Genomic DNA, 13,568 nt, shown 5'->3' with positions numbered 1-13,568 from the left:
AACAACTGCTTCATCCACTCGGTCTTTCATGGGCAAATTGGTAGGTCAAATTCTTTTGTGGATACTGGTGTTTTCCAGGATGTTCAGCAATATTCTAGGGCAAGATATATACAGTACAATGACATCGACAAAGAGAAGCACCCAGTGGACCTCATCATCCTGAAGGAATCTCCTCCTTTGTTGAACACAGACCTCCCAGTTTTATGCCTGATACTTATCATCAGAGAGTTGAACAAGGTCATCTCTATTATTACATCTTTCAAGGAATCTTAAATAACTTCAAGGTAGGAGACATAACCTTGTCCAAAAAGAGTCTCTAGGGCAGTGTTGATGTATACACCCAAGAAATAAAGCAGAAAGTCTAAAAAGTCCTCTTTTAAAAATCCCTTTGGCTAATGGATTCATGAGAATATAGGCTAAACACTGAAAATTCAAGATTTTATTACAAAGATACTTGTGTTCTGGTTGCAAAATGACATAGGGTTACACTGGAACCTGAACAGGTTACATACCTTTGCAAAATGCTGTTGAAGGTTACATTCCACTTGAACTCTTGCAATCAATTTTCCTGCAGGGGTGTCACCTGTAAACTTCTGAGGACTTCCTATTTCTTCTTCTGCATCTGCTCCCAAGAAAACTCTTTCATCAAAATCACCAACTGTAAGAACATATTCTTCATATTCCTTATTTACTGCTTTGCTGAAAAGAAACAGTATTTTAAGTTGATAGATAAACATTAACTTTAAAAAATGAATTTACACTAACTCAAAGACAGAACAAAAAAGTCCAAGAAAACTTTTGCTGTCCTGACTGAAGTTTTATTGATTTTATCCATATTTAACTAATATTGGGAACTCTCATATTTCTTCAGTACCCTCACGATCCACAAGGAAATCCCCATTACTTTGAAATACAAGGGTACAGAAAATACAGACTAACTTGTAAACATCAAAGAAGATAAACCTAGTCAAGAAGAACAAAAAGGTATCAGCTGGGAAATAATGACTACTTCAAACTGTACTTTTTTGACAAACCAATTTACTATTTTGCTGTACACCACACTTAGAAATGATAAAATACCTTTCTACATTCAATTTGAAGTCATTAGGCCAAGTTTAATAATTATTCATCTCTTGCCTCTAAATGAGGGGAAAATTCAAATTCTTTGGAGCTATTCTGATATAAATAATACATACCTGTTATCTGCAAAACTGGAAATATCCAAGAGGCATTCTCCTTTTAAAATCTGCAGAGGAAAAGATATTCAGAAACTTCTATAACCCAGCTATACAAACTTAACAAAAATGATAAATAAGCTGAAAAGTAAATAAACACATTTATTCTTAATGTGGAAGACAAATTCTTGGTATCAGACTACTTGAAATAAAGTCAGTAAGTTTGAATATATACAAATAAAACATGTACTGCATAAAACTAAGAAGGGCAACACTGAGAAACATTTCCATCTTGGATATATCATTGAATTTATAAGGGCAATAATAAGCAAGTCATCAAATAACGTACAGATAATTCACAAGACAGAAATCCAACATAGTGAATATCTGTAAAACATATAAGGTCACCAAAAATTACAAGCTAAGGATACATATAATCACTATTCAAAAATTTGAAGGACAACAGATTAGGAAGATTGTTGTTTATGGTCCCAAAGGGACCAGAAAAAACAGACTGAAGTTGCAGAGGCAGATTTAAATTTGATATAAGGAAAAACTTCTCAACAAATAGAGCTGTCCCATAGTGGAATGGACTATCCTGGGAGGTAGTGAGTTTTCCAGTGCTGAAGGTCTTAAAGTCTCAGGCTTGACTGCTATCAAGAAGGTGCTCTGTCCAGGTAAGGACTGGACTAGATATTCTCCAAAGTTCCTTCTAATTGATTATATTATACTACATCACATTCATTAATTTTGTGAAAACTAGTAAAAATGATAAAAAAAAAAAAACCCAATGGTGGAGTGGTAAGGAAAAAATATAATGTGTTGCTGGCTTTACAAATTCTTTCTGAAGAGCAAATTGGCAACGCCCAGCAAGAATTGCAAAGTTGGCCACAATCTATTACCCAGTGATCCTAATATTGGGAATAACACCCCCCCCCCCCCGAAGTAACTTTAAAAGAAAAAACTATTTGTTTAAAGCTCTATTATTTGTAATAGTAGAAAAACTGAAAATAGTATAAATGTTCAACTATTTAAGAATAGATGGATGAGGTTGGGGACACACCAACATGAAGGTGACTCTCCATGCAAAGAAACAAATATTATGAATATGTGGAAATAAGAAAAAGTGCAAAATGGAGTAATGCAACATGGGAAAATCAGAACTGAGTAACCATATTTTTAAATTTATTTTGTAAGTCAAATAAAAAATACCACATCCATGGAAGAAGGACAGTATATGTGCAAGTATGTATAGAAACATTAATGTAGAAAGTCCTAAGGATCGAAAGGGAGATGAAGTTGTTGATAAGCTGCAACTGCCATGTACATGTCTAAATATACTTTTTATTATAAAATTAAATAGACACCAAATACAATTTTGGTGGAGAAAAGTAAAATAAATTACAGTTTTTAGGTGGACAGAAGAAACAGTATGTCATCTTGATCTAAGAGACTGCAAAGAAACAAAATATAGAAATACAGAATATTTTCTGCAGACTAATGACAATTACTTATCATGTAAATGAAACACTGAAGTACTGGGTAACTCAGGACACACTGAGGTCCCACCTCTAACCCAGAGATACTTCAGTGCTGGCCCGAGGAATTACAGGTTTGCTTGCTTAGCTTGCCTCTGAGTCAGGTATGCAGAAGTGTCAGGGATTAATCTTGGTAGCACAGCCATAGGAGAGAGCTGGCCTCAAACCCAGGAAGACCTGAGTTTAGATCTCACTTTGGACAGTCACACAACTTGGGTATGTGATTAAGGGCAAGTCCCTTAACCTCTCAGTGCTCCAATCAATTCTAAGACTATATATACAGAAGTTGCCCACACACCTTAGTAAAGGGATTTCCCTTCCATAGGAGATCCCCATATTAATGAAATCACAAGCCTGGGTCTCTTTCTCTAAATGAAATACTGGGGAACAAAATTAGCCAAATACTGATAAGGTCTAATTATTTAGTCTATGGAAGTAAGCTTCAGAAAAAACAAGAAGCAAGAGTTTCAAAAGAGAATTTAAGTCTAATAAAGGGAGAAGAAGAAGCCTTCAACTATTGATACTGAAAGGACTAAACACTGCCCTTGCTGTCATAAGTAGAATCCAGTGTGTATTTTGTTTCTACCCTCTATAAATAAATAATGCTTCAACAATCCTATAAATATTAGATACTTGGCATACAGATTTCATATTTCCTAATTAGTCTACATTATGGATCAAAATGGAATATATATGGAATGATTTTTAGGGAAGGAAATTTTTAAAGTCATTATTAATATTCCTCAGGGTAAATACTGAATTACATAACACCCTGTTACCATGAACTCTTATCTGAAATTTGTGGCTTTCATAAACCATCATACTCATAACATTGTTGACTAAGCAGTTTTTAAAATATATACTGCTATGATATGTCAGAATCATCTTGTAATTTTTCTCACCCTGCTCCCATCTGCCATACCTAATTGAGCAGCTGAGTTTCCACCTCTTAATATTCCTCAGGTACAGCCTAACCTCATAGTCAAAAACTTTCAATGGCCCACAAGATAAACCACAACTTTAGCCTGGACATTATCTAAAGTTCTCCACAATCTGCTCCCACCTCTTTGTCTAGTGTTATTTCACACTACTTCCTTTCACAAATGCTATGCTCCAGCTAATACATATTTCTTAAACTCAACACTACATTTTCTACCTCAGCACAATCATCTCTGAGAAATTGAGAGATCTGCTTATGGTCACAAAGCTAATAATATGGATCAAAAACAGAACATAAATCCAGACCTTCCTGATTCCAAGGCAGTTCCTATATCCTTTGTACTATGCTGTTTCTTGTTAAAAATCATAATTATATATGGAAAAATCAGAAAGAATTTCCAGGGGCATGTCATTAGTCATTTTTAAATATGTATGTATGATCCACAATGTGGTCATTTGAGGAAAGAAAACAACTATATATAGAAGTTTGAGCAAGAGGTAAGTTTTTTACCAAGAACACTAAAGCTAGAAGGAATCTTAGAGATCGTCTAACCTAACCTTCTCATTTTACAGATGAAAATCTGAGGTAAAGAATTTGAAGTAACTTACCAAGGGTCCCCCTGCTAGTTAGTGAGAGAACTAGAACTATAACCAACTTGAAAAGGCTTAATGGTGGAAATGAAATTTACTGAAAATGACTTTTCTATGTGTTTGATAACCACTTGAGATTTTCTTTATCTGATAACAGGCACCATACCTTTCTATCAAATAGTTTTGAAATGTATGGTTTAAAGTAATGTTCCTTTATCCCTTTTGCTTCTACTAGAAGTCCATCATGCAGCTCACACAGTGTAGCAATGATACATAGAGGTTCTTCAGAGGCTCTAAAGTCAGAAGTATGGAAATCAGGTGGCAAACCTAAGGTGGCATAGGGGGAAAGAGAAAGGAGAAATGAAAAAAAAGGGAGAGAGAACATGGTTATTTTTTAATGCACTTTTAAATGATTAGAAATAATTTACTTTTACAAATAAGGTCTTACCTTTGAATGACAGATTCAATAAATCTCTTCTATTTGGGCACATAATAGCATTTGTGAAAGTCAGATCCAAGCAGCACAGAAGTAAATGATAAGAGTTTACTAAATCATCTCCAATCATACGAAAGTTACCTTTACAAAGAACACAAAGACCACAAACCTATCATGTCAAATATGAACAAGTTCATGAAATACAAATATCAATTATTAAAACACCACTTTACCTTTGGTATAGACAAAAAGTGTCCAACAGAAGTTAAAGAGGTCTTTAACGGTGCAAGGAACTCGTCTAGAAAGGAAAAAAAAATTGTATTAAATTTCACCATTCTCTAGCTTTCTAGGACAATAACCACACCAAAGTTTTTCAAGTTTAGCAGTAAATAAAATGAGAAAATATTAAAATCAAATGACACATAAATTCCATTCATCTTACTTCACACTTCTCTTCCAAAACATGATGCTAGTTATTTGTGGTCCATGTACCATATTTAAACTTAATAACATCTCCAATTAGCAAGTGCTATAGGATTTCTTTAAACTAAGGAATAAACAAACTCTCTCTGTGTGACCCTGCGTAAGTCACTTAATTCCCAATTGCCCCCCCCCCGCAAAAAAAGAGAAAAAAGAAAAAATAGAGAAACACTATCTTGAAATTTCAGTCACAAGTAATGTATGAATGAATATATTTAACCTCTTTGCAGATAATTTCTGACACAAATAACACATTAGCTGCACTAAAACATTGTTGATGGGACTCTGAACTGATTAAATCATTTTGGAAACAATTTTTGAATTATGGATGAAAAAAATCACTAAACTGTTTATATGTTTTGACCCACTGATCTAAATGTTGTGTAAATACAATGGAGAGGTCACTGACAAAAAGAAAGTTTCTTATATGTAATACTAAATTTATAACAGCATTCTTTATAGTGGTAGAAAAAATTGGGAACAAAATAGGTGCCTACTAGGCAAAGAATAGTTAAATTATAGTACATGAATATAACATATTATTGAGTTTGATGAAATGATGAATATGAATAGTTCAGAGAAACATTAAGACATGTGACATGATACTGAATGAAGAAAACAGAACCAAGAGAATAAAATACACATTATAGTAATGTAAACAATAAAAACTAAAAAGTAGTCCAACTCTAATGAGCTGAAATGAACAATCTTCAGTCTAGGACAGGCTGCACAATACACAGCTCACCAAAGGATTTTGGGCAGTCTGTGAAAAATGTAGATATAAAACAGGCCTGCATAACATACTGCCTGAAGGTCCAGTATGTTGTACAGGTATGACCTAGGAGAAATGAAAAAGAAACATAATATCCCTCCCTCAGTGGAGAGGCGGGGACTATGGATATGAAATTTAGTATATTAGCTATGGCTGCTGAATCCAGAGGCCTTGCTTAAATGTTTTCCTGTGTCACAAGGAAGGGTTCAATGGGGATGAGCAGATAGATAACGAGAAACACATATGGCATAAAAATTAAAGGCAAAAATAAAACTTTTGCTTTTTTTTTTGGAGGGGGGAAGGCAAGGAACTGGGGTTAAGTGACTTGCCCAAGGTCACATGGCTAGTAAGTGTTAAGTGTCTGAGGCTGGATTTGAACTCGGGTCCTCCTGATTCCAGGGCCGGTGCTCTATTCACTGTGCCACCTAGCTGCCCCAAAAATAAAACTTTTTTTTAAAAGTTAAAGTAACAATAATAATAGTATCTAATACAATACTTTAATGTTTGTAATGTTCCGTACATATACATCTCATTTATTAAGAGTCTTACCTCTGTTTTCTACTCCGTGGCAATTTTGGTGGCTCCTCATAAGGATTTCTAAATATGTCCAAAAAAATTGGCTCAAATTTTTTGAAAATCACAGTTGACACCTCAAAGTTTCTCTCCAGTCTTTCTATGCGTTCACGAAATTCCTGTGGCAGGTTTGACATGTCTATCCACTTCTTCATTTTACTAAAAAACTGAATTAAACTTAGGAAAAAAAAGAAAAGCAACAAAATAAGTTGTTTTTTTTAAAATCACTCCACATAATGAATTTTAAAAATAAGAAAAAAACAATTTTCAGCAAAGAAATCTTTTAAGTCATGACTATTATTCCTTATGAAAAAAACTGTTACATAGCTATCACCCCTAAGCTTGTACATTTTTTATCCTCAGTTTCCCTTATATCCTAAAGCACACTCTCTGTATATAGTTCCTTGTATAATGAACTTTGTGCATATGATATGATCTCTAGTATAAGTACTCATATGGCAGAGAGTATATTTTTTACTTTTGTTTATTCCCCACAGCACCTAAACAGTGCTCTGGACATGGAAAGAACTCAATAAATATTTGTCAAGTGAGAGCTGGATTCATTGAATGAGCTAGAAAAGATATGAGAACACGGCACTTTCAGATTCAGTTAATGTTTAGTTGGTTTTGTTTAACTGTTATTTCTTTATTATAAGAGAAGGCTGATGTTTTGGGGGGTTGACAAGGATATATAGTTAGATGTTTCTATGATATAAAAACAAAAGATATCAATTAAACTTTTTAAAAAACAATGCATGGTGTCTTTTTGCAAAATAGATTTGGAATGAGGACACAAAAACAATGTTAGAAAGTTAGGATTAAACTCAGGCATTGAAGTCCCAAAGTTTAGTTTCAATCATTTAAAAGATATTAACCAGATATACGATGAATAGCATGAAAGATGTTCTTTAGCCTATCAAGTTCCCTATGTGCCAAGAACTGGACAGTCCAAAGACAAAAATTAAAGCCTCTGTCCTCAAGAAACTTATGTTCTGTGGAGAGGAAATCATACCACATGTAAAAATAAACATAACATGTATGCAAAATAATTTTACTGACAGGGCACTAGAGATAGAAGTGCAGAGGAAAAGCACTCCACACATGGAGGACAACCTGTACCAGCATGGAGACAGGAGAGGAAATGGAATGTAAATGGAGCAGGGAGTAGGCCAGTCTGGATAAACTACAGAATACAAGAGGATAAGCCTGGAAGGGAGTGTTAGAGACAAACTGTGAAATCCTTTAAATATTTAAGAGAGGTATTTATATTTAAACTTGGATACAATAGGGAGCCACTGGAGCTTTTTGAGTAGGAGGATGACATGATCAGATCTATGCTTTAGGAATATCACTCTGTTTAATTGTGTAAAGAACAGCCTAGAAAATGGAAAATTTCAGGCAAGGGGACGACCAATTAGGAAGCTGTAATAGTTCAGGTAAAAGGTTTTAAGGACCTGAACTGGTAGTGATCACATGGGTGGAGAGAAGGGGACTGGATTTGAGAAATAATGTAGAGGGAGAATTGTCAAGATCTGGCAACTCACTAGATATGGGGGTGGATGGTGGAGAGGGGAGGTTGGGTAGAGGAAGAATGACTCCAAGGTAGCAAACCTGGGGGGATTGAAAGAATTCTTGTGATCTCAACAGGTGAAAGTTAGGGAGAAGGGTGTGTTTTAAGAGAACTCTATTACTGGGACAATGATTCATCATTTGCTAAAAACTTCTGAGAAAGCTGGAAATAAGGTTTAGACCAAAAACTCATATCACATGCCAAGATTTGCTCCAAATGGATATGTGACTTAGAAAATGTCACACCTTAAACAAATCAGAGGAACAAGGAAAGAGTTTTCCCTTTGGATAAAAGAAGAGTTCATGACAAAACAAAGGATAGAGAGGACCACAGAAAATAAACTGGTAAGTTCAATTATACAGTATATTGAATGTATAATTCAATGTACTGTATTCAGTTTAGTATAGGCATCTATATTAACCGATATCTTGTTCTCCGCAAAAATCTGTTTTGTTTCTGACCACTACGTCCCTTAATCCATTCTTTTTTTATTATTCCCCAATCCTTTACCTCTCATTTGTTACCCTATTTCCCTATCAGGTAATATAGATGTCTATACTGAATGTGTGTGTGTGTCAACCAATTTCCATGACAGTGAGGTTCAAGCATTGCCAGTCACTCCCATCTCCCATTTTTCCCGCCACTATAAAAGCTCCTCCTTGTGTGCCTCTTTTATGGGGGAAAAGCTTCCCTATTCTACCTCCCTTCCCCTTTTCCCCAGTGCATCCCTCTTTCTTATCCTTTCATTTTTTTTTTTGGCCAGGGGGAACTATCATGACATAATCAACTCACACTCATGTTCTCTATGTAGATTTCTTCTAATTGTCCTAATAATAAGGTTCTTACTAGTTACATGTTGCATTTTTCCATATAAGAACGTAAACAGTTTAATTTTATTGAGTCCCTTATGATTACTCTTTTCATGCTTAGCTTTTTATGATTCTCTAGAATCTTGTGTTTGAATGCCAAATTTTCCATTCAGGTCTAGTCATTTCATCAGGAATGCTTGAAAATCCTTTGTTTCATTAAATATTCATTCCACCCCTCCTGTCCCCCCCACCCCAAGAATTATATAGTACTCAGTTTCTCTGGGTAGGTTATTCTTGGTTATAATTCCAGTTCTCTTGCCTTCCAGAATATCGTATTTCAAATTCTCTGCACCTTTAACACAGAAGCTACTAAACCTTGTATGATCCTGACTGTGGCTCCACAGTATCTGAATGGTTTCTTTCCAACTGCTTGCAATATTTTCTTTGATCTGGGAGCTCTGGAATTTGGCTATAATATTTCTGGGAGTTTTCATTTTGGAAGTGATTGGTGGATTCTTTCTGTTTCTATTTTACCATCTGGATCTAAGATATTGGAGCAGTTTTCCTGGATAATTTCTTGGGATGTGATGATTTCTCCTCAATCTGCTTTCCAGATCAATTGTTTTTCTAACAAGATATATCCCATTTTCTTCTATTGTTTTGACTCTGTTTTATTGTTTCTTGATGTTCATGGAGTCATTATCTTCCACCTGCCCAATTCCATTTTTAAGGAATTCTTTTCTTCAGTGATTTTTAAAAAGTTTTAAAATTTATTTTAAACTTAAGTGTAAAGTAAGAAAAGGGAAAAAAAATTGTCAGAATAAGAAAGGATCCAATATAAAGCAATAAATTTCCATTTCAAGAAAACCCATATAACAAATACTATACAAATTTTTCAAAGCTGTTCAGCTTTTCTTTGCATCCTTGTAGGTTTTCTTTCATTCTCTACTGTGTACTTTTTACTTTATTTTCCCCCTCTCTCCTCCACCCTGCAAAGAAGGCTACAATTAAATGCAGACACACACATATACGCATATTATACATATATGTAGATATCTATAAACATATACACATATACACTCATACACATATATCTAAGACCATACTATGCTTATTTCTACTTGTCATCTATTTTTCTAAAAGTGGATAGCCTCTTCTTTCACATGTCCAAGTTTTTCCATGTTTTTCTAAATCAACCAGCTCATAATTTCCTACATCACACATTCTGAGAGAATGTCTATTAAAGTTTTTTTCCCCAATTTTCTGCATTCTTTCTGTTCTTGGTTATTTTATTAATACAAGAAAATTTTAATGTACAATAACCAAAATTATCCATTTTACACTTCAACAATGCTCTCACCTTAAAATATGGTTTAAGGTTTAATACTACTGGATCTACTTCCTTTACATCTTTTATCCCCTGGTTTCTTTGAAGTTCCTGACTTTTTGTTCTTCTAAATAAACTTTGTTACTGTTTTTTCTAACTCAGTAAGATAATCTTTTAAAGCAATTTTAATTGAATGGCATTACACTACCCAACTAAACAGATTAGTTGAGTAAAACTGTCATTTTTCTGTTACATTGGCTTTACCTACCCATGAACATAAACATTACTTGAATTATTTAGATCTAACTTAATTTGTATAAAAAGTATTTTATGTTTATATTCATAGAGTCCTGTGACTGTTTTGGCAGATATACTCAGGTATTTTATAGGGTTTAGTTATTTTAAATGGTCTAAAACTATAAAGAATAATATAAATAATTTAAAATTTAAAAAAAAGCAAAAAATTAAACTAAAAAAAAAAACTGCTCAAAATTAACTGCACCCATAATCCCATCTTCCACAGGATGGGTATAATCCAGGGTATATTTGAGGACTTATTTCTTTTTTTTGTTTCCCTTCATCACAAATTTTTTCACACCATTGCAATCAAGGAGCCAGAAAGGCTCGTGTCTCTTTTACCAGGTTGTTAATTCTCTTTTCATAATTTTCTTGCATCACTCTCATTTCTTTTACCAATTTTTCTCTACTACTTCTATCTCTTTCTTTAACTCTTCCAGTAATTCTTGTTGGGGTTGGGTCCAATTAGCATTTGTCTTTGAAGGTTTGCTTTTAACTGTTTTCACACTGTTGTCTTCTGAGTTTATGTCTTGTTCTTCCCTGCCATTGTAGAAGCTTTTTAAGGTCAAGTTCTTTTTTGGTGTTGTTGTTTATATTTCCAGTCTATTTCTTGATTTTGAACTTCTTGCTAAAGTTGGGCTCTGTTCACCAGAGAGTACGGAGGCACTCTCTCAAGCTTCAGGATTTTTTATACTGTCTTCAGAGCTAGTTCTGGGGGTCGGCAAGTTTTTTTTTACTTCCAAGGTGGTATGATTCGGGGAGAGGTGTATGCACTGCTCTCCTGGTCTGTAATCTGGTCTTTACCCAGGAAAGTCCCCTGCTCCCTTGCAGTCACAAATGCTAGTGCTCCTCTCCACCTTGGAACTATGATCCCAAACTGCTTATAGTCAAATGGAGTTGCCAATCAGTACCAGCTGTACCCAATGTCAGCCAACATTCTCCTGTAATCTCTTTCAGACCAATTATCTGACCCCCTTACTGTCTCTTAGCTGAGAGCTCCCAAAATTACTGCTGCTACTGTGTCCACTTTTGCTGCTGCCTCCAAGGCCCACAGGTGGTACTGCCACCATGCTCTAGGCTGGCTCCCACCCCAGTGTCACAGAATTCTCCTGCCGACCTCCTAAGTTGTTTTAGGCTGAAAAAATGTCTCACTCTGGCCTTTTCTTAGCTCTGCCACTGCAAAATTTGTTTTGAGGGATTATTTTAAAGTTGTTTGGAGGTAATGTTGGGAGAATTCTGCTGGGTTGCTTGCCTATACTCTGCCATATTGGCTCTACCCCTAATGGCATCATTTTCACTTACAAATTTCAGAACTGTGTTAAAATGAATACATTATGATAAATTTAATTCCCATGTATAGGGCTTTAGACAGGAAATTCTGCAAGTAAGTTAAAAAACAATTGCAACAAAAGCTGGAAAAAACACAGAAGGAAAAGATCAGAAAGAGAAATGGAAGCAAATAGTATTGTTATTTTGTTAAAGTGAATATAAAATTTTAAAAATAAATTATAAATCATGTGTAGCTTAGGGTTCTTTGCTTCGTTTGAATGTTTATTTATTTGGTTGAAGCTTTCTAAGTTTAGAATTTTTAAAAATGTTGGTGGGCTAGAAGACATTTGGTATCATTCACCTCCAACAGTAAAAGTGAAAAGAATTGTTCTGAATCTACTAATAGGGAAGGTGTGTCATGCACATCCCATTTCCACCCTCTTTACTCAGGATTTTTTGGCATGGTTTATTTGTTTGATGGGTGTAGTCTAATTGTGTATTTTTATCTGAGCTACTTGGAATATCTGCGGTAGGAAACAATGAGAATTCATATGCTTATAGATTTAGAGTAGGAAAAGACCTCAGAGATCTTTTGCCCAGACCACTTATTTTACACATGAGAAAGTTGATACTCAGAAAGTGAAAAGTCTTGACTGAAGTTACAGGTAACAGTAGTAGAAATGGACTTCGTATCCAGCAGTTCAAAAGAGGAAATGATCCTTGAGAGTTGCAACAATGGGGGAAGATTTCAGACTTAAAGTTTGACATGAAACTGATCTTAATTGCAACAAAACTAAGAGAGAAACTAAGAGGAAGAAGGAATCCCAGGTAGGAGAATGACATGAGTGGAGATTCTAGTTTGTTTAGAATGAAGGTTTTCTATGGCTGAATGGTAAGAGATAAGATTGATGAAGTAGGTAGTGGTCAGTTTGCAGAAGGAATTAAATGTTAGGTTATGGAATTTGTGTTTTACCCTGTGAGTAGCAGGCAGCCATTACAGAATTTTCAACAAAAAGGAATTTTAAGGTAGTTTAGAAAGACTGATATGACAGAAGTAGGTAGGATGATTTGAAGATGGAATGAGCTGAAAAAGAAATCAATTAGGAGACTATCATCATAATCCATGTGTGAGGCATTCAGAACCTGGACTGAGATGGCAGTTAACAGCAGTGGGGATAAGAAAAAAATGAATGAATTCAATAGACATTATAAGGAAAGAATCAACAAGGCTTAGTGATTACCTAGATGTAGATGAAAAACTTAAAAGTAAATTGTTTGAAAATAGATATATACACACAAACACACATGTGTGTATATAATATATAGAGATGTGTATATATTATATATAATATGCATAATATGTATATACCTTCAGTTAAATATAGTATCTTTTAACTTTCTCCCTCCATACGGAAATTTACATTTCTTTATCATTGGTAATAATGGGAGAAAGTATTGGCACAGATAACTTGAAATTTGAACACACATACATTTAGGTGCCTACCAAAAAAATATGAAATTCCTCCAACAGTTAAGATATTGTAATAAGAAAAATCTAGGACTAAGGAAGGGCTCTGGTCTTCAGTGCTAGGGAAAAAACATGCTTCCCTCCCTCTACCACCAAATTACATACTTCAATTTGATTGGTAACAGAAGTTAAATAGAAGACTTTATTATTTTTTTTGGAGGGGGAAGGCAGGGGAATTGGTGTTAAGTGACTTGCCCAAGGTCACATGGCTAATGTGTGTGTGTGTGTGTGTGTGTGTGTGTGTGTGTGTGTGTGTGTGTGTGT

At 34.7% G+C, this 13,568-nt stretch overlaps 1 protein-coding gene across 5 annotated transcripts in view; it reads right to left on the bottom strand.

The window, feature by feature from the left end:
• The window catches only part of RBL1 (RB transcriptional corepressor like 1), a 62,141-nt gene that overhangs the window by 41,193 nt on the left and 7,380 nt on the right, over positions 1-13,568 (bottom strand). For all 5 annotated transcript variants that reach the window (XM_069063536.1, XM_069063532.1, XM_069063534.1 and 2 more), the window contains 6 exons: positions 6,481-6,681; positions 4,913-4,977; positions 4,692-4,820; positions 4,410-4,570; positions 1,197-1,246; positions 513-699 (listed from right to left, as the gene is read on the bottom strand). In XM_069063536.1, the coding sequence (XP_068919637.1) occupies positions 513-699; positions 1,197-1,246; positions 4,410-4,570; positions 4,692-4,820; positions 4,913-4,977; positions 6,481-6,681 (793 nt within the window). The remainder of the gene's footprint in view (positions 1-512; positions 700-1,196; positions 1,247-4,409; positions 4,571-4,691; positions 4,821-4,912; positions 4,978-6,480; positions 6,682-13,568) is intronic.

This window comes from Petaurus breviceps, unplaced genomic scaffold, assembly GCF_028583685.1.
Source record: "Petaurus breviceps papuanus isolate PSGF00001 unplaced genomic scaffold, PetGlider_PUasm1.0 90591, whole genome shotgun sequence".
NCBI classification, from domain to species: Eukaryota; Metazoa; Chordata; class Mammalia; order Diprotodontia; family Petauridae; genus Petaurus; species Petaurus breviceps.
This window is presented reverse-complemented; position numbering and strand designations above follow the sequence as displayed.